A 27,894-nucleotide genomic window follows, 5' to 3' on the forward strand; every position below is an offset into this window, starting at 1 on the left:
AAAATTCAAGTTTAGACCAGGGGTTCTGAACCCACACTCAAACTACCCGCAGAGCCTGAAAAGAATATAGACACCCTGATTCCCAGATAATTCTAATGGGCAACTTCAGAATCTTTGATGTAGACAATATCATTAAAACAAAAAGGTGACAGAGATGGGATAAGACAATCTATGGAAAGGCAGAAGAAGCAGGATCATTGCAGAATTTCCTAGGGCACCACACCTACCTGACCAAGAGCTGTTAGGATGGCTGAGTAATGGGCTGTTAAGAATGATCCTCAAAGGTGAGTGGTCCTGTATGTGGTGGCTCTACCTTTGCATGTGGTGTGCAACAGCTGAAGACAAGTGAACACAATAATCATGATCCAATATAGTGAGAGCTTGGTCCCTATGAAACAATTTCAGCAAGTTGACTGAACTTTCACTCTTTCCAGATTTATTGAATTGGAAATACTAGACCTGCTTTATCTCCAAATGTTCCTAGAAATAGGCTAGTGGTTCCCCTCACTGAAACACCTCTGAAATACTGTATATTTAAATACTTAGAAACTGCCTTGTTTCTATAACTTACACTGAAATAGCACATTCTATCTGGCTTTGGTCATGTAAACTTTGTAACAGTTTTTCAATTAAAGTAGTAAATTATGGCCTAAAAAATACATAATGCTCCACGAGCAAGTTGGAATTTCATTCTCAAGTTCTTAAAAAAAAAAAAAAAAAAAAAAAAAATCCACCAATTCTCTTTTAGTTCGAATACAAGGATTCCAGACAGTATTATGATAGTGGTGTTAACAGCTGATGTATTTTGTTTTAAGGAAGCAGAGCAAGAAAAAGACTAGTACATGGAACATGTTTATTCACTTGAAAATGAGTTAAATAAATGCTTTGCTTCTAAATACTTTAATTCCTTGTTTGAAGTAACAGGTAATGTAAGTTTATGTTTCATTTAACTGACAAATCATAAAGCTATTAATAATAAGACATTATTTTATAATAATAAAAATTAGAATGCTTGATTCAGGCATTATACTATTTTCCTAACTTCAGCAATAAATAAGTAAACAAACGTGGAAACATCTTGCAAATACATTTAGGTAATGTCAATGTATTTCTGTTTAGAACAAAACCACCTATTTTTACTTGACATTTTAAAGTCTAAATGTTTAGAAAAACTACCTAGAAGGTCTGGTACTTAATTCTAGCCTCCTTCTCAGTTTTGAAGTATGCTGGGCTAATATAAACAAACAGTATTCTTTGATGTTACTCTCAGAAATAACTTAAAAACCCATCACCAAAAAACTTTTCAACACAATTCTATGTATCTGTGTCATACTTACTAGGCTCTTGAGCAGAACTTCCCAACTGACACCTGTGGGTTGGGAATGGATTACAGGTGTGGGGAGATAGGGACCACCTCAGTCCTCCCTGGGCCTAACCTGCTGATGACAGTGTGTCATTTAGTTCCTGCCAAGGCGCTGCACAAATATCATCACTTTCTACGTGTGCCATATATGAAAAAAGATAAAAAGCACTAAGATAGTGTTTTTATTTCAGAAAAACTAGACTTTACTTCTTTCTTTGGTGTTTACTGTCATTATTTATCTCAGTAGTTCTCAAACCTGACTGAAAAAGAAAATGGCCTATGGACATTTAAAAACATATGGAGGGCTGGGCTCTGGCAATTCTGACTGGGGACTAGGGGAAAGAGGGCCCTGAGTATTGTACTTTCTTTCTGTCTTTTCTAAAGATCCACTGGTAGTTCTGATAGGAGATCAGGCTTGAGAACTATCTTGGCACTAATTCAAGTAATTGGAGGACTAATTCAACTGTCCCCAGTAAGGAATTTTTCAAGGTCCTGATGAGATGGTATTAAATGTTAATCAAGATCTCTGCACAAATACCAAAAGACGAAAAATTTCAAACTATCTAAATACAAGGATTGCATCTACATTAAGATAATTATCTTTTCTTTGTATGAGATATAGCATTAAGATGCTAACCTCCCTTAAAAAATCCAATAAATCTCACAATTAGTAATATTGGTGGACTCAAGCATAATCATGGGGGACCTGGGGTGTCAGGAGTCCAATTTCCAATTGTGTTGTTCTATTTGTCTAGCAACTCCTAACTATCTGTTTCAAAGTCTCTGTATAGAAATTAGATAAGCTACTAATGTAGAAGGACTAGGATATTCTAAATCATGAGATAAATGCTCCTGAATAATTTTGGAGGTAAGCGGCAGGAAAGAGAAAGATTAGTAGTGAGCAGAGCCAACCAAGACAGTCACTGATATAATTTAGCCTTTGAAAAGATTAATTCTTGAATCCTCCTGCAATATTAAGTAGTGGCTTAATTGGTCTTTAAAAATTTTATATAATAAATCATCCAGAATAGTGTTGTCCAACAGACCTTTCTGTGATGATGAAAATGTTCTATACTGGTGTAGTCTAATACTGTAGACATGTGCCTATTCAGCTCTTTAAATGTGGCTAGTATGAGGAAAAGAATTTTACTTTTATAAAAATGTAACTAACTTAAAATTTAGTCACATATGGCTTAGTGGCTATCACAGTAGACAGTAAGTTTAGAAATTCTAGACAAGTAAATATAATTTTTTCCCTGATCTAGGTCTTATTCCCAGAAGGAGAAAACATTTGCTCAAGCTCTGTCTTGTAATTGAGTTTGAGTCTAAATGCTGTGCTAACAGCTTCCTCCTTTTTTGGAGCAAGCAGTCTGGATGATTCTTATCTACCCCACAGAGCTTTTGTCCTGATAACCAATGAGAAGACCCATTTCTGTGCTGTCATTTTCCATTTAAATGGAAAATGGACTTTTCCCGAGTTCTTAATGACTTCTTAGGAAAAGAATTTTTAAGTTGAGAATCTGTCTTAACAATAGCAAAACCCCTGATGGCCTAATCACTGAAGAATTCATTTCTCAAGAATGTCCTCCTGTGTCTAGATCAATAAACTCTTTACAAGTGTGGAAAGACTAAAATGCTAAAGAATTTGACATGCCTAGGGTGAAGCTTTGAGGAATGCAGGGGTCTTTATAAACAGGTCATTGAGATAATGACAAAGTAAATGCCCTTCACTCTCATTCTAGGAACATCTGAAAGTCCAAGAACCTGAGATTGAAGGGTATGACTACCTATTGAAACTATTCATTGTTTAACGGGGAGCAGAGAAATCTGAAGTGACTTTTTAAATAGAGGAATGTAAATAAGTCTCTGTATAACTGATCGGGCAAAATACTGAGGTCTATTACTGTGAAAATTTTAAAGCAATCTGAATAAACCGTCCATGCTATCGACGTCTTCTAAAAGTAAAATTTGGGGAAAATATTACTATTATTATATTTCAGAAGAATCAATGGTACTTTGAAAGATGCAGCTAGACGATATAATATTTTCTCTTTTTCTTGAAGGGAGGAAGATTTTAAAAAAAAGGAATAACAAATTGGGACACTAACATAGGAGTCAAACATATCTGATGTTCCCTTAAAAGAAAAAGCAGACACATTTCTAAACTGGATGATGCAGTAAGTATTGGCTTCAGGATTACTGATAAGGTCCATTTATTGAGAAACATTATAAAAATACCCTGAACCCGGCAGAACAAAAGAAGGGTAATCTCTGCACTCACAACCTTACTTAAAACTGCTACATTTTTAGGGCCCCCATTTTGAGATACATATACCTGTAGTATATTTTGAAGAAGACTTTAAAGGTCTCAGCTAATGTCTTTCCAAATAATTTATTTATGTAATTTACTCACAGTGAGTTTCTACTCTTTTTACCTAGGGTCTTTTAAGTTTTTGTTTAATTAAAATCCTTTTACTACAGGATAAACTTTACAAACCTGACTTTAGTGGCTTAAACTATTTTCCTTGTTTAGCTATTCTTAACCACTGTTCCTTTGGCTTCACGGAATATATTACTATCTGATGCTAGCATCTTTATTCCTGGCATTCACAGGCAACCAGAAATATTAAAAGAACTCAAAATCAATTTTGTGAAAATGCTTTATTGTGGATATAATGTTTGATATGGTTATATTTTTCTCTTCTTTGCATGTATTTTAATACCATCTTAAAGGAACAAACATTCCAAAAGTGAAAATCTGATACCTCTGTTAGTAAAAAAAGGTATTTGTTTTGGCTGTGGGTAAATCTACTACAAAATATATTTGAGCTTTAAATCAAAGTTAAAATATCTTCTGGATATAAGGATCTAGGTTTTATTAATAGCAATTGTATATTCTGAGTTACAATTAGCACTGAGTAGCAGATTTCCTATCATTATTTTAAAGATTTATCAGCTTATGTTTTAACTACATAATCATACTCTTAGGCCAATCTTAAAAATGTTTTTGGCAACTTTACTTCCTTCCTGGGCTTTGAAAATAATTAAAGAATCTACTTTGTAAGCACTAACTTCCTGCCTTACACTGAGCTCCATCAATCTCTGCTGAATGAATGTTCTGAAAAAATGAATAAGATAGAAGCCAAAACTACAGACACTGGGCTACAAAAATATTTGCTTTTATAAATACAAAAGCGAACTGTATAAATATTATGCATTTTAGGAGTGGTGGGGAAATTGTCTTCATGTTCTTATCTAGGAAAATATAAGAACAACTCCATTAATGTTCAAGGAAGTCAAACAGATTTAAAAAAAAAAAAAAGGGAAGAAAATTCATTAATACAATGTATTCATCCTAGCTTTGTGATTTGGGGCAAGTCATTAAACCTGGCTTCTGGGGACAAAGGTAACTAGCCCACATGCTACAGAGGCTTACATAGAAGAAGTAAAGTGGGATATTGTATGTGCCAGTGCTTTGGAAACTGTGAAGTGTTACTTAAGCTGTTAGGATGAACAGGTACTGGACAGGTGCACAGTGTAGAGAATGGGATTGCTTTTAAAGTAGTATTTGAGAAACAGTGAGTTGCTGGCTGAAAAAAAGGGATGATAGGGTAGGAAGAATTTCAAGGTTGGGGAGGTGGTAGAGAGGGGGCTTGGATGATAAACCAAAAGGAGATCTTATTTTGTAGCAAAAAATTTGTGAAATTTCTGGAGTTAGCTGAGAGACATAACGTGGCAGGTGCTTTTATTATTGCCAAGATTTTGTGATTAAATGGTAATAAGGAGCTTAGTATATATAGGGTGTTATGATGGCCTCTATAATCCTGACTAAACACCATGAATATATCATGTATTCAGTTAAACAATCTACAGAATCTCATGATTTTCCTGTTTTCAGTAAAATTGTTCTTAAAATACTTTAAATTCAAGTTTCAAGGTATTTTAAACTTTAATATTCGGTGGTATTGGGCGGATGAGATATTAGGAGAACATAATATAACTCCAGGAAGCTGACTTAATTTTTCCATTTTTGTAGATCTGTATTCTTTCCACTCTTAGAGTGGTGGAACAAGAGAACTGTCATACCTTCGCTCCTTCTAGGTAGGCTGCTACTTATTTTTCTTTTCATCCACCAGGCAATCAGACTGCCATAGGCTGGTTATCAGGCTCTCCCAGCCATAGCTGGAGGTGGAGACTGGGTCTCATTTTTTTCTTTTCTCTTGAGGGCTTAAACCAGTTCTAGGTCTAAGCAAACAGCTAAAGTAAAGGTCCCGATACTTCCCAAAGTCCAACGAGCTCTTTCCCAAGGATGACGTGCTCAATAAATGTTACATCATTCACGTTAAAGGTGAGCAGTATTTTGAACTAATTTTGCTTTTTAGCTTTTTGATCCGACTACTGAGGTATAAAACAACAATTCTAAATTTGGACATGTTGGGCGGGTAATGAACTGAAGGCAGAATGTCCAAGTGCAGATTTCCATAAGCAACTAGAAACACATAACTGAACTGCAGAGAGAGGTGTTTTAGATACCTTTGTGCCTTTTTCCACACCCTACTGGCCCAACTTTTGTTTCAACTCTTGCTGAGCCAACCAATTCGTGTATTGGGACCCACTGGGTGCTAATGTATGTATAACCTCAATGTGTTGGAGAGTTAGTCTCAAGAGGCAACTCTTGGTCAAAGGAGGATGGGAGCCAGTACAAATGCTTTCTTTTGTTGGTCAGTTGGGCAATTCTCCAGTGTTTCTTTCATCAACAAGTAGTAGTCAGATGAGGCCCCACTTGCCTATGGCAGTTGCTAATATATTCTCTCCTTCCTTGCTCACTCTCTTTACTGCTGTGCCTTGGTATCACTTCCCAAAGTAAACTTCCTGAGAACAAGCCCACATCAAGGACACACCACAGGCTCTGCTTCCTGAGAGAAATCCAGGGGCTAGAGATGAAGAATAAGAGACAACTAGTAAAATGTGTGGATAAATGCTCGGTTGAAAGAACAGTAAAACCCAGAGAACTTCCCCTATTAAGGCTGAGATGAGTGAAAACAGTTAGCAAAAAGGGATAGATTAATTACTAGTAACAAATAGGAAAGTCATGATAATAATATGTAGGCAGTGATAGGCCAAGAGATCAGAGTTAACACATACAAAATAAGTCCTTCCAAATTTTCAATTCTAATCTACCCACTATTTATTTTAGCCTTCTTAGAGTTCTGCCATTATGATGTCATACACTGCTTCAGAACTTTCTGGGTATCATCCCCCTCTCCCCAATATTTCTGATTAAATATGCAGAGGAAGGGAGAGACAGAAAAAGAAGAATGAGGTGTGATGGAGAGAAAGGATCACTCTTAATAGCAAGGCATAAAAAAACACAGATATTCTATACCATGTAACTAGTTAATAAATGTTAAAGTAACATACTTCCAATTTTCTAGTTTCCTTAGTTTGCTTTTGCCAAATGCCTATTCTACATCCCCTAGAAACATTATCTCAATCATCCCTAAAATAGAAGCTCCAGGACCCCTTGAAATATTAGAGAAAATGGGATCTTTGCTTAATAGCTCAACAGAACAAAGTTGCTGAATTGACATGAACAATGAAAGCCATCAAGAATCTCTTCAATCATCTTGTTAGCATTTCTTCCCTTATAGGGAAGCTGTCTTTCATGAACACAAAGAACAAAATGCAAAAAGGTATTCTTGGATTTTTACCTTGAATGGTTCCAGTACCAATTACATATATTCAGTTAATTGTTTCTTTTTACATTTCCCTTGGCATACGTATGTTTAAAGGTGGCCAGAGTCTGTGTCTGCATAGTTTTTTTCACTATTGTTTCTTGAAAGGATATAGAAAGCATACTGGTGAGGAATGTCCACAGCAGCCAATGGGGAATATCAGACTTCTTCCAAAAGTCATTAGTAGCTTTAGCACACAGTTCATAAAATATTCGTATTTATAAAAAGAATTACATCATAAAATCTCAATGCTAATACAAAATCTTTGCAAATTATAAGGTTTAGTTTACTCTTCAAGATTTTTTTATTTTTATTTTTTCATGGATAAACTATTTTATAGTTCTTTTATCTTTTTTTAAATTTTATTTTTTTAACTTAATTTTTTATTTTTTAAATTTACATCCAATTCAAGATGTTTTTTTAAAAGTTAGTATTAAAACAAAATGATTTTATCTTCCCCACAAGCATCTGATAAAACTTAAAAAAATATACTGATAAGACACAAGGATGTAGCTATTGGCTGTTGCACCTTTTAAGCATTTTTATTTTTTAAATATTTTTATTTTTAAAATATTTATTTATTTTTGAGAGAGACAGAGGCAGAATGCAAGTGGGTTAGGGGCAGAGAGAGAGGGAGACACAGAATCCAAAGCAGGCTCCAGGCTCTGGGCTGTGAGCACAGAGCCCGATGCGAGGCTTGAACTCGCAGACTGTGAGATCGTGACCTGAGCCAAAGTCGGACAGGCAACCGACTGAGCCACCCAGGCGCCTCTCCTCTTAAGCATTTTTAAAAAAATGTTTATTAAAATTTTTAAAAATGTTTATTCATTTTTGAGAGACAGAGAGAGGCAGAGCATGAACAGGAGAGGGATAGAGGGAGAGGGAGACACAGAATCGAAAGCAGGCTCCAGGCTCTGAGCTGTCAGCACAGAGCCTGACGCGGGGCTCAAATCCACAAACCGTGAAATCATGACCTGAACTGAAGTTGGATGCTTAACCCACTGAGCTACCCAGGTGCCCCCACAAATATTTACTTTTGAGAGGGAAAGAAAGAGAGTGCACTCAAGAGCACGTGAGCAGGGGAGGGACAGAGAGAGGAACAGACAGAGAATCCCAAGCAGGCTCTGTGCTGTCAACACAAATCCCCATACAGGGCTAGATCTCACAAATTGTGAAATCATGATCTGAGCTGAATTCAAGAGTTGGATGCTGAGCCACCTAGGTGTCCCTTAAACATTTTTATACAACAAAGAACACCGTAGGTAAGCTTGGGCTGTATTTTTCTTTTATTATACTATGGCAAACTGCTTTTTCAGGAAAAACATCCAGTTTTTCCATGAGAATTTGAGTATAATAAGATCCTTTAGCCATCTGATGTTAAAGAATATACTATTTGATGCTACATCTGGAAACAAGTATGTTCCAGCAGCAGGTAGACAGCTCCAACTGGGTAAATCAACTTCATTCATTACTGGAACAGAGGCGTATTCTTTTCACAAAGAATTTTTGAGTACATGGGGAAGAGACAATCTGCAACCTGAGTGTAGCTGAGATCTGTGTCCTCCTTTCCCTTTCTCAAGCAAATGTTTCTGATGCAATTAACTATGATGACTCTTGAAGGGAGAGGGGTAAAGGCAGAATGTCATAATTTTAAGGGCATTCAATGTTACAGTATTTATATTTAAAAGATGAAAAAATAAAATAACTGCTGCAGTATCAGTGCAAGTAAAGCTTAGACGTGTAGAAGTCAAACTCCATTTACTATAACAAGTATTCTATTCTATTCTATTATTTTATTTTATTTTTTTTTACCGTAGCAAGTATTCTTAAAGGAGGAGGTTAGCTACTGGAGTGCTAGAATAAAATCAGAGTGGGGTGAGCAGCTGTGGTGGTGGAAAGGGTTGGGATATGTTTAGTGTACCCACAAGGGGGCAGCACACTGACAAAGGCCTGTGAAGCATGGCCCCAAGTTCCTTGATCCTTCTATCCATGTCTTTCTACCAATTTCTTAGTATCTCATTTTCTGTTATCATTGCCTACCTGGAAAGCTGGCCGAAAGTTTTAGGAAGAAGGGAAAGGGAACATCATCTAAACTGTCTCATAACTGCTTTTTACTCAATAACAGGGGAAAGTCAGAAAAAGCAGGTGAGGAAGAAAGAAACAAATGGAAGGAAGAGCTAAAACAGGGTGGAGAATATGGACAAAAGGATGGAATCGTTCTCATTTCCCCATTCCTATTAATCCTCCCTTCATGACTGACCAAAAAAGTTATGTATTTATTCATTTTATAAATAGAATCTGGATGAGGTACATGAAGTATATCCAGTTAGGATTATTGTACATTCACAGGTTATCTTAAAATTCACAACAATGACAAATAAACCTAGCCTGGTCTTATTAAATGTAGTCTGTGAATAATCTACTAATTGGGCTGTAAAAGCACAAGCAAATGATAATAGTGTACTCCAAAATGAAACAAAAAGCAGAAGATAATTCTGCTATATAATTAGTATAGCTTTTGTTGTTTTTAAAAACACTTTAGTACAGAACTCATCCTCAAAATGTGGTTAATCAGAAGCCAAATTATACTGCTCAAGTTATGGGGGACCAGAAGTCAAGATTTTTGGATTGACTGTATAATATGCAGATCTTCAGAATTACAGGGTAAGGCATTTTTATTTTTCATTTGTTATAACCATTCTGATATCAGAAATGAATTTACCTCTGAAGCAACTCAGAAACCACACTTGGTTCTATTTTTCATGGACAGTGATAGCAACTGAGAGAATTTCAATCAATAAAAAACTTTCTTTTGACTAGCTCCCAAGAGGCAGGAGAAAGACTACATTTTGCTGCTGGCCTTAAGTTATTCTAACGATGTATTTAAGCTAGGAGAGCAAGTGTTGAAAGTGAGTATTAATTAGTACATGTTCATTTGTAGGACATATTGTATAAAATGTGACCAGAGCCTTTTCTTTTGACTTTCAGATTTTAAAATCTAGCTTCCAATTTCTAGTTATGAAAAAACTGCTGATTTTTTTATATACTGGGCAAACAATAATGCCTAGAAAAACAACAGACTTGGCAATCTAAAATAAGTTACTGGCAGTAACAAGATTAAAAGCTGGAAATGCTTTCTTTTTTTTTTTAAACTAGAAGTGTTTGAGCTGAATGAAAAAAATTTCATTAAAATGGAAAATGATCGAGAATTCTTTTTATATAACTTAATAACTTTACTGTTGATATAAAATATAGAACAGTTCAAAAGTAAATGTTTCATTTACATTAAATGTAATTATTTGAAACCATAAAAAATTTTGATTTATTTAAAGAGGGATTTTTCTTTAGGAAACCTTAAGGATCTATATATTTAGGCATATCTGAGTTTCTTGGCAAAGTTTCCACCTTGTTTCTATATGTTGTCTATTTATTGCCTAAAAATGGCCCAAATTTTTCCATCAGAAACAGTCTTATTTTGATCATGCAAATTAGCATTCAAACAATTACTGTAGTTTTTTTCATTACTACATTTTAAAATTGGACTAATATAGTTTTATTTCAAGATCTAATATAAAAAAAGGCAACTACTAGAAAACCTCTGCTGATGTGTAGAGGGAATAGAGAGGATCACTTAAAAGTCGAGATTTTTAGAGGCCACCTGTAGACCACTAGCCTGGTCCTCTCCAACAACAAAGGCTCAGTGGAGCACACTTCCAGAGTACCAAGGGCAATAGAAACCTCAATCGGATCTGGGTCACTTGGGTAAAGGGAAGAAACAGCTCAACCCGGGAAAGGGAATTGAGGAGAAGTATCTTAGCAAATGGTGGTGTTTTCAATATATTCACCTGTCTTTTCCTAGGATTTCTTTTTTTATGTTTATTTATTTTGAGAGAGGGAGAACATGCATGCGTAAGCAGGGGAGGGAGACAGAGAGGGAGGGAGAGAATCCCAAGCAGGCTCTGTGCTGACGGCTCAGAGTTGAAATCAAGAGGTGGATTCTTAACCAACTGAGCCACCCAGGCGCCCCTCTTAAGATTTTTTTTTTTTTTTTCAGTTTCTCTATGCTCAACGTGGGGCTTGAACTCACAACCCGGAGAGTCACATGTTCCACGCACTGAGCCAGCTAGCAAGCGCTGGGATTTTCTAAAGCTCTTTGTCTCTGTAATTCTAGTTTTGATTTATTGAGGTAAGTAATAAATTATAATGAACCACTAGGTTTATTTCCAGAGATACTATATAACTTTAGGTTCACATTTATATCATTGTTTTTTACACCTAATTTTTGAAATATCCCCTTATTTTTCAGAACTATTGCTAGCTTTACAGACAAAAGAGCTTTTATGCAAGTTATTTACCAATGCATCTTAGAAGCTTTCTTGGCAGTGTGGCATTTTGAGGGAAGACTTCGTGTCTTTATTAGATTACTTTCAAAGTGTGAATATACACCGTGGTTAAATTTCAACAGCAGTCTCTGGAGTGGAGACTGGAATTTGGACTCATGAAATGCTGATTTCTAAAGCTTTCCAATTGGCAAAATCATGACAAAAACATGTTGTGGGACAAAAAATAAACTCTAAAAGTATATTTCTTTTAAAAATTATCAAACACGATTGAACAGTTTTTAAAGGGTCATCCTAATGCAAAATCCCTCTTTAAATAGAACTAATTTAAAGCAGTACCTTATTATTTTAAGGAGGCAAATATAAATATGTAAACATCTGTCTTATGACATTTTCCACAGTAACCTCTTTCATTTGGTAAATGCTCAAGTTTGAATTGTTTTGAAACAGGCTAAAACAAGTTATAGCTTAATTTATATAGATAAAAAATGCATTCACAGGACGAAATTCAGTGTTTAAGAACATATCAAAAGCTCCCATAAAATTAAAATTAAATATTAATAGAGAATTTCATAAAAACTAAAATATGGAAAAAGCAGTCCCTGTTCATGAACTGCCATTCACCCTAACCATCCGCACTCACTGCTACCACTGAGGAAATGGTAGGAACTATAGCCCACTGTAAAAATGATTCTACAGAGCTTAGTGAAGACCAAACACCAGGAGATGGCAAACAAGGGCTGAAGTTACAGAATTAAAAATGGTCACCACACTTTTCACCCATGGCGAAACTACCCTTTGAGAGCTCAGCACACCCACCCCCTCTTGATCTTCCAACAAGGCATTCACAGTTTGGTACCTAGTTCTTTAATCAGGTCAACCCCAAGCAGAGATAAACCTAATGAGTAGGAGCTTTCTTGGGATAAGAGAATGGAAGTCTAGAGAATTCAGGCTCCCAATTTTCCAGCGACCCAGTATTGCTCCTTACACTCACAACTATCCTTTTTACTTGTTTATTTTGGTATTACTGAATTCACCGTTAGGAATTTCTTATTCTGTTACTTATAAAAGTCATGTTATTAGTTCCAAATAACCTGGAAAACTAAACTACATTTGAAAAGTTCTATTAGGTACTTTAAGCAAAAAAATTCTACAAATCCCACCTGATGATCCAAATATATGGTGTTCCTTTGAAGATGATGTGAAAGAATTTCATTCTAGTAGGCATCAATCAAGAAACAAAGGGATAGAGAAAGAGGGTGTAGAATTCATGAAAAGGTCAATTTTGAAATAAGAAAAACAGGTAGTTTACCACAACCTATTATATCATGGTACACAATTTTCACATACATGCTCCCTGTAAATTGTACAGATGACATATTAAATTATTAAAAATTACACTTAGTTTTGTAAGAAATTAAATAGACATGCACAGAAGCTAAAATATTCAGCAGGAAAATCCTTCAAATGGCTTTGGCAGATTCAATGTTAGAAGTTTTACATGTTAATACTTTTCTGTGACACAGTACGACTTCTTTGGATGTTTCTCATATAACCAGAGGCTATTAAACCCTTTGAGAAATGTTTGCATGTGTTCATTCTTTTAGTCAAGAACAAAAGAAATATCTTAATCTCTGACATTTATAAGGCAGTATTATTACAGTTACAACCAATTTTCAACTCATTACTTTCCAGGAAATTATAGGACTTTTCAATCATCTGTTTCATCAGCTGTGGAAGCTACGGTACAAGGGGAATGAAGTCTGTATGCATTTCCTTCCTCACGACCAAAAGTTGGTGGGTGAGTGGGCTGGAAGGCCAAGAAGAAATCCATCCTACCCGTATTTCCCTTTAATAACATATAAATAAGTGAATTCTCAAAGGGTCAATAGGAGATCATAATGTCACTGCAATGATTGTATGGGCTCATGCTCAACACTAATGACACCGATCAAACTGATTAACGAATGGCTCAAGGTAAGTGGTAATGGCAGATGACACATACAAAACTCTTCATAGCTGACCTTTGGGCTGTGGGCCTCAAGTTTCAGCTGCATGAGCTGTGCTAATGTATGCTCCCGGACACTACTCAGTTCGGCCTGCTGCCGTCTCAGCTTTATTAGCAGCAGCGTAAGCTCCTCTGGCTGAAGGAGTACAATTTAAGAATCCAAACAGTGGAAAACAGATTAATTGTTGTCTTAAGTGACAGATATTAAACCAAGATTTCTTGGCAAGTTTCCTCTTACGGTTGACATCAAACATAGTGCCTAGGCACTATGATGATAGGTCCTACATAAATGCATAGATATCTAGAGAAATAGAAGGAACAGTGTTACTTTAAAAGATACAGCAAAACAACAGTATATTAAGGCACTTTCTCAGAATTCATGAGAGAATACTAAATGTTAAGTATTAAAAAGCACAATGCCAAAAAACAACTGTAAAGGTTTGTACATAAGAGTTATTAAAAAATTATCATTAAAAGATATTTTTAAGTGATGCCTAAGACTTTTACAGCAATAGAACAATAACTGCATGTCCAACATTCTATTTTAGAGACAGAAGGTAAATAAAAAGCATTCAAATTCATGTAAAACTTGGATATCTTCATATTAAACTCAGTACCTGGGGTCTATTAATTGCTTCCCAGTTATATTTCTAAATGTCACTGCTAATGCATTCACAGGATATTTTAAATAACCAAAGATCAGTTTTTATTTTTTAGGGGGGGGGGGGAAGGACACCATTTAATACCAACAGAAAGGTTCCATGAGTACATAAACTCTCCTCCCACACTCTGGTTCCTGATTGGTTACTATGAACACTAAGACGAATAAATTTTCAAAGGTAGATAAAATTCCTTAACAGGCCAATCTGATACATTTTTCTTTGTTAGAAATGCAATAAAGTATGGTCATTGGCAGTCTTATAGGCCGTAAAATATTATTTGATGTTTCTGTGAGCTTTGTTATGATTAAAAACTGCAGATGGGCAAGAGAGAGACTCATCACTTCAGGGCTACAGCGTGGTCTTAAAACTTCCAGGCCAAAAAATGGTCCTGAGATTGATTTATATTGCCTATAACACAGTATTACACCAGCTCTCTTCTGTTCTGTTCATTTGCCATGTCTTTATATTCTATACAATTTTTTTAAGGGACAGAAATAATTTTTAACTGTTATTTGAAATTTTATATGAAATTTTATTGCCTTTAGGTAAGAAAAATGTCAGAAGTAAGTAAGAGTTACTACGGGATTCTTCAGATTAAGCTATCTATGTAGATGAGACAATGCTCTTTTATATTAAAGAGTAAAAGAATGTGTATGTGTGTGACTTAAGGAAGAAATTTCACGACAGGAGAAGAATAACTGCTTTTGTTCTGATGCCAACCACATCTGGTGACCTCGTGACTATGGGAGAGCCCAGGTCTTATGACCACCATATCAAGCTCTTGAGGTCTTGCCAAGGAGAAGGTAGGGTCGTGTAAGGGATTCAGACAGTCTTAAGACCCAGAGTGGTATTTGAAAAAAATATCAAAAGAAGGAATTTTGAAACTCTGGTTTATTATTTACTGAGTTAAAAAGATTAAGAAATTTTCAAAAGGATGAAAGATTCCAGTAAGTTTGCTACATATTTGAATTTTGAGGCAAAATAAAAACGGGCACATTTTTTGACCCACAAAGGTGATAAGTACATTTTATCCTAACTATCCACTAGAGGGAGCAAGGCAGAAGATAAAAATTCATAAGACGATACTTAGCATTATCTTACGATAAATGTCTGTTTCTTGGCAGATCACCAATCTAATATTTAAAAATTACAACATTTAAAAGTTTTCAGTTTTACTCAAGCAATATTTATAACCTTTAATAAATAAGCTGGAAACAGTTTAAAGCCAGGACACCTGTCTTATATGTTAGCATGTAAAAGACTCAGAGATGAAATAAAACAACATCTGCAAAACACATAAGAGGAATTTGTTTTGATTCCTGCAGGAAGAGAATTTTAAATGAACAACTATATAGATAGATCCTCAAATCACATCTTCACAGGAACTGAGACTACCTACTGATATTAATGCACAGATAAAACAATGCCATTAAAATAAAATGAAGTAATGAAAGTCATCTTTTCTATTTAATGTGAAGAATAACAGTGTCCTGGTAATAAAACTCCTTCCCACTTTGAACATAATACTGACAATGAAATGGTAATGGTAAGTACTTGCTTGCACCTAGTATTTTTATAGTCTCTCTCTGCATAAATATGTAAATCAGTTTTTTCCTCTCTAAAGTAGTTAATCTATGCAAAAATGTATGGGAGAAACTTTTTTTAATTTTTAAATTTTATTTATCTGAGAGAGAGAGAGAGAATGACTGTATGTGGGGGAGGGGTAGGGAGAGAGGGAGAGAGAGAATCTCAAGCAGGCTCCATGCTGCCAGCAAAGAGCCTGATGTGGGGCTCGATCCCACTAACTGTGAGATCAGGACCTGAGCTGAAATCAAGACTCGGATGCTTAACCGACTAAGCCACCCAAGTGTCCCCTAGGAGAGACTTCTTAATAGGCCCATAGTGTGACTACACACGGTTGCTTGCTAGATTTGTTCCACTAATCAACAACTCCAACTTCGGTTTTAAGAATGAGGGAATCGGGGCACATGGGTGGCTCAGTCAATTGAGCATCTGACTCTTAATTTCGGCTCGGGTCATAACCTCACGGTTCGTGGGTTCGAGACCCCATGTCGGGCTCTGCCCTGACAGTGCAGGGCCTGCTTGGGATTCTCTCTCTCAGTCCCTTCCCACTTGTGTGCTCCCTTTCTCTCTTAAAATAAATAAACTTAAAAAAAAAAAAAAAAAAAAAAAGAAGAAGGAGGTAATCAGCATCCAACGAAGTAAAGAAACCCACCCAGGTTATACAATAAGCCCTGAAAATATAATCTCATATTTAGGCAATATGACATTTTGGGAGATTTCTCTAGTCAGATAGAGAAGTGGCTGCACGATCCCAAACTCTTCTGATGAGCTCTCTTTCACAAAAGTAGCAACAGTTTTTCTTTGGGAGGAACCTCTCTGAAAATTCAAACTTAAATGCTCTGTAAGATATGTGCTATCATGTGTAGCACATAAATAAAACATGATATGATAAATAAAAATACTGAACTCACCGTTTTGCCTTGGAGGCTCTGGGGACTAACAGACTGTAAAGTCAGGCCAGCTGGCATTGACCTTCTGTCAGGCACATAGACATGCTAGGAAAATAAAGGTACAATATAAATTCTGTGGTCAATGTCAATGATGAGAAATCTTAAATTTACATTATAAAATATCATTTAAAATTTGTTATTAGTGCTAATGAAAGTAGATATTAAAAGTTAGTTGCAAATGTTATCTGAAACTGTATCAATGACCTTTTCACATTAACAGCTATTACTTTACAGGCATACCTAGGAGATACTGTGAGTTCAGTTCCTGACTACTACAATTAAGTGAATTATGCAATAAAGTGAGTCAAATGAGTTTTTTGGGCTCCCATTGCATGTACAAGTTATGTTTGCACTATGCTATTAAATGTGCAAAGGCATTATGTCTAAAAAAAAAAAAAAAATATATATATATATATATATATATATATATATATATATACACATACACACCTTAATTAAAAGATACTTTACTGCAAGAAATGCTAACCATCATCTGAGCTTTCAGTGAATTGTAATCACTGATGACAGATCCCCATAACAAATATAACAGTAAAAGAATGGTTTGAAATAATGTGAGAATTACCAAAACATGACAGAGACAGAAGTGAGCAAATGCTGTGGGAAAAATGGTGCTGACAGACTTGCATGACACAGAATGGGAGCAAACTTTAAATCTGTAGAAAATGCAGCACCTACAAAGTGCAATAAAGCGAAGCACACAAGAATGAGGTATGCCTGGTGTTTATGCTTTAAATGAATTTTTTACCCATCTGTGATTTTGTAATAGCAAACTCTGGTCATGTGGAAAGTGCTGGTTCGGTGAATTCTGCAGATGTTGACACGTATCAGTATACAATACCAGTAACACACATTTGTTAATACTGCTAATCTTTAAGCACCAGAAAGCTGTCAAGCTCACAGTGGCAGATACAACATTTCCAAAATTCTAATTTTTGCTTGAAAGCTCAAATTTGTCATCAGTGACAAATACTGTTGGTTGTTTTCCTGGAAGTGACAGGATAGCATTTCACTCTGAGAAGTGTCTGTCAAATACCGAGTGTGAACAACCGTAGTGTGTCTGTCATTCATCTTTTCAAGTAAAAATGGTGTTTCAGGAAAAAAGGAGCTAGTTCAGCTTGCAACTCAATCACACGTATCTTTTTCTGAGTCAACCTTGATGTTAGTAGTTTGGTACGCAAGAGAAATTGCTTTATGCACCGTTTCCCATTTCATCACACACACTATGAAAATGATGTATAATGAAAGGTCAAGATTGAATAAAATTATCTTTCATTGCTTCATCAAAGGGATTTTTAAGTGAATTTAAAAATTCACAGTTGGGAGCTGCCCCCTGATTTACGCTAATGTGCCAGTACCCATCGTTGCTTTTGCACTCAGAAAATGGTAACGCAATGAATGATGTCTTATTATTGCCATTATAAAAATAGTTTTGAGCTTACAGACTAGACTCCTTGCAAGGGTCATGGGAACCCCACAGGGGTCCACGAACATATTTTGGGAACCAATGATCACATCAAGGAAAATGACAGGAGAGTTTGAAAGAAAATTTTGGCAATGTTTAAGAAGTTTTTTGGGAAGAGGAGTAGACCAGTAGTTGATTAGGAACTAGACAGAGAGCATACATTCATTTTATATTTGTTTTTGAAACAGATGATACATTTAGGTCAAAAATAATAAAAAATGCTAATTCCCAGGAGAACATGTTTCAACCACACACTACTGAATCAGATTTCTCTTAAATATTGTTACCATTTTTTTTTTTTTAAATCAAAGATGATTTAGTTGTTGGATGTACAAAGTGACAAAACACTGAACTCTGTTATGATGGAGTTCAACCTGAGCCTTTTTTGGTGAGGCAAACTAAAGCTTCCTCCAAGAAGAAAAATTCCTGACTGACTTATTCATTTCTAACTAATGCTTATTTATGGAAAACATACACCTTATTTATATCAAACATATACTTTATGCAATGTTATAACTGAAGGATTCAGTCTGTCAGAGGGATAAGAAAAGGTACATTTTAAAATGGTGTAAAGTAAGAAATTCTTTAGAATTAAAAAGAAAATGACAGAAAAATTCCTTTTCATTTTAGGATAGACATTAAACAACTGGCTGCATACAGGCTGAATGATCAAAACATGTGCTTTAGTATTATAAAAAGCTAACCAACACAAAAGCTAATTATTTGAATTAACTCCAAATAATCTACTAAGCAATGCTTAAACCAACTTCATGTACAAATTAAAACATGATCTCTATGTGTATCTTAATTTTTAAAAAGTATATATGCCACCCTGCATTGTTATCCTAATATTAAATTGGGTACATAAGGAGATGATTTCAATAAGCCATATATGCAGCTGGTTAGAAGAGATTAGCACTTTTCTTTAAAAAAAGTTTATTTATTTTAAGAGAAACCAAGAATAAGAGTGAGAGAGTGGATGGGGGGAGGGGCAGAGAGAGGGAGAGAGAATCCCAAGCATGCTCTGCGCTAACAGTGGGGCTCAATCTCATGGTCTCATGAACCACAAGATCCTGACCTAAGCCTATACCAAGAGTCGAATGCCTAACCAACTGAGCTACACAGGCGCCCTGAGCTCAGCACTTTTATCTTAGCCAAGTGCAGGATGAACCTGATGCAAGAATACAGGTATGCTGCTGGAAGAGGACAGGAATAGAATTTTCCAGTGTGTGAAGAGCCAATAAAAATGCAAGTGGTCTTAACCTACATGGAAAGCTGATGACATAGGCTATGGAGCATAGAAGAATGCATAACACATCTGCTCAAAATAAACATTTTTGTGCTCTCAAAAGATGATGTGTTGCAAGCTTAGGTTTTTACATGTGAGATTCTGACACTAGAGATTATTCTTTTTTAATTTTAATTTTTTAAAAAAGACATTTATGATTTTTTAAAAAGTTTATTTATTTATTTTTTTTGAGAGAGAGAGAGAGAGAGAGAGAGAGAGAGAATATGAATGCATGCCAGGGGGAGGGGCAGAGAGACAGAATCCCTAGCAGGCTCTGCACTGTCAGGACAGAGACCCATGGCGGGGCTCAAACTCACAAACTGTGAGATCATGACCTGAACTGAAACCAAGAATCGGACGCTTAAACAACTAAGCCACCCAGGCGTCCCATATTCTTCCTTAATTTTTAAAACAAAGGAGCTGCCTTGCCTACCTAGTTTTTTGTCTCTCCCGTTAAGAAAAAAGAATAGGTGGACAGAAATAAAACACAACATCCGTAAAGTAGTAGTTAACACAAGATTAGCAGATATGTTACCTTAGGGTGATGGGCCCTGTGCCTGCGGTCTATCGTCACATCTCCTCTCTGAATTGGCGAAGACACTTCCGGTCTGTATGTTCGTTGAGGGGAGTATCCCTGATAAGCAGCTATTGACCCATGGGAAGGTGATGTGGGAATAGAGTGCATTGTCTGATCAGAAATATTAACCATGGTTTTAGGACTGGTCAAAGTACCGTGACGAGGGAGGGTGCTCTGCTTATTATAAAACTGACGCTGCTGCCATTCGTAAAGCTGCCACATCGTGTCATCTCTCATTGATCTCCGTTTCTCTTCTGCTCCAGGCCCTATTGTTTTGTCACGAGTGGAAGGGGTTACACTGCAGATGCTTTCAGGCCGGGTCTTGCTGTTTCTGGGGAGTGTTCTGTAACCTTCTGGATAGCGGGCCATAACCTGGGCTCTGTGGCTTGGCATATTTCTTGGTAACGTTTGGTATGAAATGACTCTAAAATTAAAAAAAAAAAAAAATTGAAATATAAAAATGAAGAAGAGAGTTGTTTTCCAGATTCTAAATTAGAGTAAATTTTTTTTTCCTGCCGGTAAGTAAAGTATATTTTGGGACTTACTTTTAAAAAGTTGATCAAAATATTACACAGGGTATAAAATATTAACGAACACATTTCGACCTTTTTATGAAATTCAATTTGATGACTTTACTACATTAAGTAAAAAGTATCTTTGTTATTTACATAAAAGACTGTTAATTCCACACAACGTGCAGTTTGGTTAAAAAAAGGAAAAATACTTATTTGTAAGAATATCCAAGATCTAATCTTAAGTTTGTCTCTGTATCTTGTTTTTATATAAACAAACTCCTAGGCTCTTTTCAAAAGGTAAGTAAGAATGGAATACTGAAGGGTTTGAGTTGTCTTATAGAGCAAGAAGACAGGAAATGAATCCCTGCAGGTATATGTGACTCCTCTATTACAATGTTTCTTTCAGAAAGCAGGACTATTTCTGGGAAGAAGCGCATCAGTACATTTGTGGTGTGAAGAGAAAACTCTCCTTGATATCTTTTCTTAATTTGAAAAATAAAAGTGACTGGAAGCTAAAGCTTGAAATTTAACTATTTATTTATTTATTTTTTTAATTTATTATTATTTTTTTTTTTTAGCGTTTATTTATTTTTGAGACAGAGAGAGACAGAGCATGAACGGGGGAGGGGCAGAGAGAGGGAGACACAGAATCGGAAGCAGGCTCCAGGCTCCGAGCCATCAGCCCAGAGCACGTCGTGGCGCTCGAACTCACTGACCGCGAGATCGTGACCTGAGCCGAAGTCAGACGCTTAACCGACTGAGCCACCCAGGCGCCCCATAATTTAACTATTTAAAGACAAAACACTTAAACATGGTAATATCCAGATATACAACTGCAAATCTCAGGAGTTTTACATGTTTCTAGCATGGAAATGAATATTCCACCTTGGTATAAATATTTGTGGCAGGCTTTTTAAAGCAATCTAAAAATTCTCATGTATATTAAGCATCTAAAATAAAGTTCTGTTAAAATGCTATATTTTTGGACATGGATACATAAGGCATATTACTAAGCACAGATTTCCTAATGTTTCCTGAAATGAGAGAATAAAGTAGAATTTTAGTTTACAATTTTTAAAAAAGACTCTGTGATAAAAACACTGTTTTAACTATCCTTTGCTAACCTCATGCTAGGTCAGATACATTATATAAAAAAGTTTCTTAAAAAGTTAGGATTTGTGTTCCCCCATTATCTTCAGAGGTAAGAATAAGGTGCAATTACAATTCAAGTTCTACATGCAAACACAATCTTTTTAATAACAATAACCACAATAAAATCAAGATTTAAAAGATCAATATTAATCATAAGTATTCATCTTGCTAGCATCTACACTTGGCATAAATCTATATTCTAATATAAAATGTAATTCAATCAACTAATACACCCATACACCCAGGTTTTCCAACCTCTTCTTTCAACATTAACACATTTCTTCTGTGCACTGTATTTTCAACATAGAGTGTAGTCTGCAAGTGTGCACGCATGATTGCATACTATTTTGCTGCCTCCTACTGGGTGTTAAAATGTCAAAAAAGGTGGTGATTACATAGGCCAGAAAGGGTAGAAGACTTAATGCGTAAATTACCTGACCACACTCTTTCACCATCTGGGAATCCTTGGCTGATAAGCTGGATGTCAGAGCTGTTTGACCCAAAGACTGTTGTCAGTGACAATGTGTAAACACTAATGTACCGTAGTAAAAAAAGATTTCATTGTGATGATTAGGTGTAATGAATTGGGTGCGTTTGAGCTAAGAGGAATGGTGATAATAAAAATCCCTGCATAATTTGTGCCTACGAGGGCAGTAAAATTATGTTACCTCTACAAAAACACCAGAGGAAGTCTCAAGTTAAATACACTTTTTTGTGGCTTAAAGCACCCACAGAAGGGATAATGCTGTGAAAAATATGACAAAATAATAAAGTGGGAAAAAGCAGCTGATCAAGAGTCAGGAGGGCCAAGATTCTTGCTCTCCTACTTATGTATAAGGAGACCTTGGATGAATTACATCTTCTGGGACTCAGAGAATGTTAGAGAGCATGGTGTTTTTGTTTTGTTTTGGTGGGGGTGGTGTGTGGAAAAGACCAAGAGCGCATACTTCTTTTAATGTTTTCTCCTTTTTAAAGTGATCTCTATACCCAATGTGAGGCTTGTACTCATGACCCTGAGATCAAGAATCACAGGCTCTTCCAACTGAGCCAGCCAGGCGTCCCTCATGCTCCTTTTAATATGTGGGTTAAAGGAAGAGTTAGTGAGCCCACTAGGAGTGGCATGTGAGCTCTTGCTTCCTTAAGCAGCACTCTTTTCATTATGCCAATGATTCCTAGACTTTTGGATTTAATGAAGAAGCAAAACAATCCTTCTATGTAAAAAATTTTCCCCAAACCACGAAAATTATTTTAAAAACTTTACTCTTTAATTAAAAATAAAAATACACCTGGAAGGGCATAATCTTAAAATGCTACTAGAGTCCTTCATATGATACTCAAATCTAGCAAACTGAAACTTTGGGAGATTTGGTTTTCTCATCTATGAGATGATGTGATCATAAAGCCATCTTACAGTTCTAAACTCCATGTCTTATGTATTCGAAATATTTCCAATTCCTTTAACCATCCCCCCTAAACTAAATTTCCTTCATCACGCTGGTTGTTCTTCAGCTTTTCAATGTCTTTACTTACAACAGGCTTGCTTAAAATTGCACATGCCCCTCACACCCCAACAGGAACTGCTGCAGCGAGGCTAACCACTGGAGGTCTTTGGGGCTGGAGTGAAGAAAAAAGGTACCCAGTGCTCTGACACAACCAGTATAAAGGTTCTTCTATTCTTTGCTGCTTTCTTGCCACAAATATTTCCTATTTGTTTTCCCCCCTGCTTGGTCTCCCTTCCTATCCCTACCTTCTCTGTTAACAACAAAGCTAGAAACTGGAAGAAGTTCAGAGTTGGCAACCCCGCAGCTATCTGCTAGGAAGCAAGTCAATCACAGAAATAGACACTGTCCTAGAACTTCTGTCCTAGTACTAAAGCAATTTACCCCAATATACCTTGATTTGGTCATTTGCAAATTCAAGAACTATTATAGAGACTTTAATATGCAAAAAGCTCTGTACTAAGCAGTGAACTATACCATAGAAGCACATACCGAAAATATAAATGTTAACTTTGTATCTAGTTTGGAAATGTGGGAAAAAACTATTTCTAACCATATAACGAATGGACATATATTTTTAATTTAAAACACAATAAAAACTGCCCATAAACTAATGTTTGAGTTCCAGCTCAGAAAGTCTATTACACCAAAACCCTCCATCAGTGCTCTGAAGCATTCACAATATGTGAGCTGGACGCTCCTGTAGACATGTATATTCAACTGGAGCCATTAACCTATCCTATGATCATTAACAGTATGCTATTTCCCTACTGAACTTGGCTAATTAATGACTACAAAGTTTAAAAGGCTCTTCTGCCATCTTTGGAACCACTTTTGAAGAATTTTAGTACAAAGTTAGGTTATTTTCAAGTAAATTTATTTTTACCACATATACTTTCTAGCATTTTGAGACCTGTTTTTCAAAAACGAGTTTCCTTCAGTGGTTTTCCCCAAAGAAATTCAAATTAAGCAAAGTGTGATTTACTTTTAAGTGAAAGCTTAAGAAATGAACACTGTAAGCTCCTTCATCAGGTTTGGTGCTCCATTCACTAGCAGCTGCCTGTCAAACACCATGAAAACCCTGTCCCTGTGATTCTGCCATGCAGAACAATGGATTAAGGCACCATGCATCTTAACAGTGCCTGCCACTCACAAAGAAACTTTAAAGCTCTGTTCACAGATGCAGGGATCTACTATTTGACTAAATATTAAACCCCTTTTCTTTCTATCAGAACTTTAATAATAATAGCAAGGCTTCCACAAAGTTTTACAAAATGAATTATACTATGAATAACCCTTATGCTTCTTTCCACCAATAAAAATTATTGTATTATAAAACATCCTATTTTTTAAAATATGAAGTTCATATAATAATGTAGGTGATATATCTCAATGACCCAAAGTAGACTCTAGCCAGTGACTCCAAAGTTGGAGAGGCAAGGCAGAGAAAATCTTAGCTCAAAATACCTTGAGAAGCTGTAAGTCTGCTTTCAAAAGAAAAAAGTCACACAGAAAGACTTTATGTGTGTTAATTATACCTATCAAGAGACCTAAAAGTTCTTGGAAAATATTATTTATGCTCAACAATTAAGAAAACCCTAACTTCCAGATGTTTGTCAAGCCACTTTAATTATACAGTTTCAACTGTAAGAAAGTATAGAATCATTGAGGAGAAGTGATTTCATTAAGAAGTGAGGTTTAATTTTCTGGGTAGAGATTCAGAAAATTTTCTGGCTGGCATTTTTATTATTGTTTCCTTGAAAATGGTTACCTTAAGTACTACCAAACATCCGTTCATTTATCCCCCCCGGAATTAACTCTGGTTTTCCTTCTGTCTAATCAAACTTTATTTTTGAAATAGCAAATATTTCTCACAACCCTTCCTTGGGAAAATCAGAAAAGTGAGCACTGAGGGTGGAGAAAAAGAAAATGGAAGTGAACAACACGCTGCAAGAGTGTTTTGCAGTGCTGGTTGAGATAACAAAAGATGAGGCCAAGTGTACCCAGGCCTTTGAGCGGCTCCTGAAAGGAGAGAGACTTTGGCTGACAGCTGCAGACATCAGCCATGACAACTGAGCAAACTGGAAGAACTGTTAAGTTAATCTTCACTTAACCAAAACATCATTAATGTCATTGTTTTTTGGTTTTCTACTACTGAGAGGTAAGAGTCGCAATAACTCTTCAGGTAATTTTTCTGCCCACAAGCACATTAAAGTCTTTTTTAGGTTTTGCATCACCAAATTCTGGCCTAATGACAGAACACTGTTTCCCATTGTAGGGGCCCGCTTTTCTTCCATCTCCTCTGGCCTTTATTTTTCATCTCCTTTGCGGGTCCCTCAATTCTTTTTCCCTTAAATGTAAATTTTCTTTCAGGTTTTCCTGTAGAATCTTTATTTTATCTAGCTTCCAGCTGAATGAATTTATCTATTTTCATCCTTACCTTTAAGCGCTTTTGATACGATGATGATGCCCCAAAACTTACTCAAGTCCAGATTTCTCTTTGGAGCTACAGACTACATACAGGCCGCCTCAAATTGAACGTGTCCAATTATTCATTACTTTCTCTCTTCCCAAATCTTTTCCATGCAGTAAAAGGCACCAGACAATCCCTGATGACCAGAGTCCTAAAAGCAGGTGTCATGCTTGATTTTCCCCTATCAGACTGAGACTAGTTTGCAATCAAGCCCATCCAAGCACTCAACTAGTCTTGTCAATCCCACCTTAAATACATCCCCTCTCTCTCCTCATTTCACTTACTCCAATAGTGTTTGAACTTTCTCTAATTCATTCTCCAGATTCTTCGGTGGGAGTGATCTTTCTGAAACACCAAATCTGAAAACATCTCTTCTGGCTTATCTCCCCAGCCTTGGTTCTCATGCATCATCACAGAGGTTGTACCTAAGCCTGGATTCCAGCTCTGTCAACTCTGCAGTTTTGCATATCTAAGCCAATTATCAGCCTGCCACCCTTTACAACTCAGCTCGTATTTCATTTCCTGCAGAACAGTTTTCCTGGACCCCTAGGTTGGGTTGGGTGTCCCTGAAACCTGTTTTTGTAAGCACCCTGTTTTTGCCTTCATTTTGTAACAGTGTATTGCACTTGTTTATCTAACTTTCTCCTCTACCAGGGAAGGACCTCTGTGAGAAATCTGGACAGCATAATGAGAAACAGGAAAAACAGTTACGTCTGATTACCATGAAGAAAAGATAGAAATGAAGCTATAGTGTCTAAAACACAATTTAAACTAATACTTTTCAACAGGTGTCTCAGAAACCAATCTTCACCAACACAGTATGAAAGAAACGTGGGTTCAGGACATGTTATGACAAGATACTTACCCCCTGGTTTCTTCTTCATGACCCCTCCCCTTCTGGATTTTAATCCACTGTTCCAACTGTTGCATTGAGTTTGTCCTCTGTATGACTCGATCAGCCTCTGTGTGTAAGGGCCCAGTATTTGGGTGGTTTCCACCTCTAAGATCTGCCAGGCTGACATTGACAGTTTTGTTCTCTGAACTGTTCACGTTGACTGGTCTATAGTGTCCAGTCTGAGCTGGACATGTTGACCCACTCTCATATTCAGATGGTAGAGAATTCAACTTCACACTGTTAATTTTTGTTAAAGGTCTATCTTGACCATCCTTCTGAAATCCGTATTTTTCAGCTTCCAATGCCTTTTTTTCTTCATTTTTGCTTATTTCTTTGTTTTTCTGGTTATTTTGGACCTCTGGTTTAATTAGCACTCTATGGTTGGGAAAGTTATTGATTTCTTTAGTTGGGGCATTTTCAGATGTAATCTTGTCCACTCTGAAATCAGAGAAGAAAATCGTAGTAAATCAGATGAAATAATGCGCATGTTATTTCTTGGATTCAATCTAGGAAAAATGTAAAATTACCTTTGACTTTATGGAAAAACCTGAAAGGGTCACAGAAAACAAGTCTGTACAAACCCCCAATGTTATGATATGAAAATTCAAGCACAACACCAAAATGCATAAATACAAATGTGGGAGGGGAAGAAAACATAAAATGTATGGTGTATAAAGCACTGGAGGATAAGAAGTGATGAGTGTCCCCATAAGAAATCTGGAAATAAAGCAAATTAAGATTGCCCTTTGACAGTAAAACCTCAAAATCCACACGTAAAGGACCACAGCAGCTAGTCATTTGAAATACACAACGTGGCTTCCAGCCAGGAGGGTTAACTCATCTTGAGACAACATGAATCTGGTTTGCGGAAATGGCTGCACCAAGAAATTACAGTCTGATGCTGTCCAAGATCTGAACCATATGACTTACTAACTCTATGTTTGTATTCAAGAGGACCTTACTTTTGGTGAAGAACTCTTACAGCCAGACTGCTATAAGCTCTATCTCTTACTAGCTATGTTTTTGGACAAGGTGTAGAAATTTACTGTGGGGATAACTGTAGCACCAGGACTACAGGATTGTGTGAGGACCAGATTAATATTTCAGTGGCTGCCACAGACTTTATTACTATTATCATTCTGTCTTATCAAGCAATTCTGGATTAGAATCTGGCATCCCATATCCATCTCCCCACTGGAAGAATGTGCTGATTAACAGTACGTTGCTGGGCCACCGGACAGTTTTATTGCTCACCATTCCAGTTGTTATATCTAGGACTTTCTGAAGAGAGTCAGCTTCTCTGAAACCAATCACCTCCAGACTCTGACAAGACCAAGCTGAGTGTCTGAACCTGCATGAAATTGCCAAGA

At 36.3% G+C, this 27,894-nt stretch overlaps 1 protein-coding gene and 1 long non-coding RNA gene across 23 annotated transcripts in view; one reads left to right on the forward strand and one right to left on the reverse strand.

Annotated features, from left to right (window-relative positions):
- PLEKHA5 (pleckstrin homology domain containing A5) overlaps window positions 1–27,894 on the reverse strand; it is a 240,420-nt gene that overhangs the window by 50,243 nt on the left and 162,283 nt on the right. For 14 of the 22 annotated variants that reach the window (XM_019452118.2, XM_019452119.2, XM_053895171.1 and 11 more), the window contains 5 exons: window positions 26,495–26,962; window positions 19,949–20,414; window positions 16,604–16,687; window positions 13,463–13,582; window positions 12,602–12,655 (listed from right to left, as the gene is read on the reverse strand). In XM_019452118.2, coding sequence (XP_019307663.2) covers window positions 12,602–12,655; window positions 13,463–13,582; window positions 16,604–16,687; window positions 19,949–20,414; window positions 26,495–26,962 — 1,192 coding nt within the window. The remainder of the gene's footprint in view (window positions 1–12,601; window positions 12,656–13,462; window positions 13,583–16,603; window positions 16,688–19,948; window positions 20,415–26,494; window positions 26,963–27,894) is intronic. The other 8 variants (XM_053895172.1, XM_053895176.1, XM_053895178.1 and 5 more) reach the window with 2 other exon arrangements.
- Window positions 12,875–15,454, forward strand: LOC109268682 (uncharacterized). The gene is made up of 3 exons (XR_002080733.2): window positions 12,875–13,239; window positions 14,654–14,911; window positions 15,434–15,454. It is a non-coding gene; the product is annotated as an uncharacterized LOC109268682 (long non-coding RNA).

Source organism: Panthera pardus, unplaced genomic scaffold (genome assembly GCF_024362965.1).
Source record: "Panthera pardus isolate Hobbes unplaced genomic scaffold, ASM2436296v1 HiC_scaffold_6, whole genome shotgun sequence".
Classification (NCBI taxonomy): domain Eukaryota; kingdom Metazoa; phylum Chordata; class Mammalia; order Carnivora; family Felidae; genus Panthera; species Panthera pardus.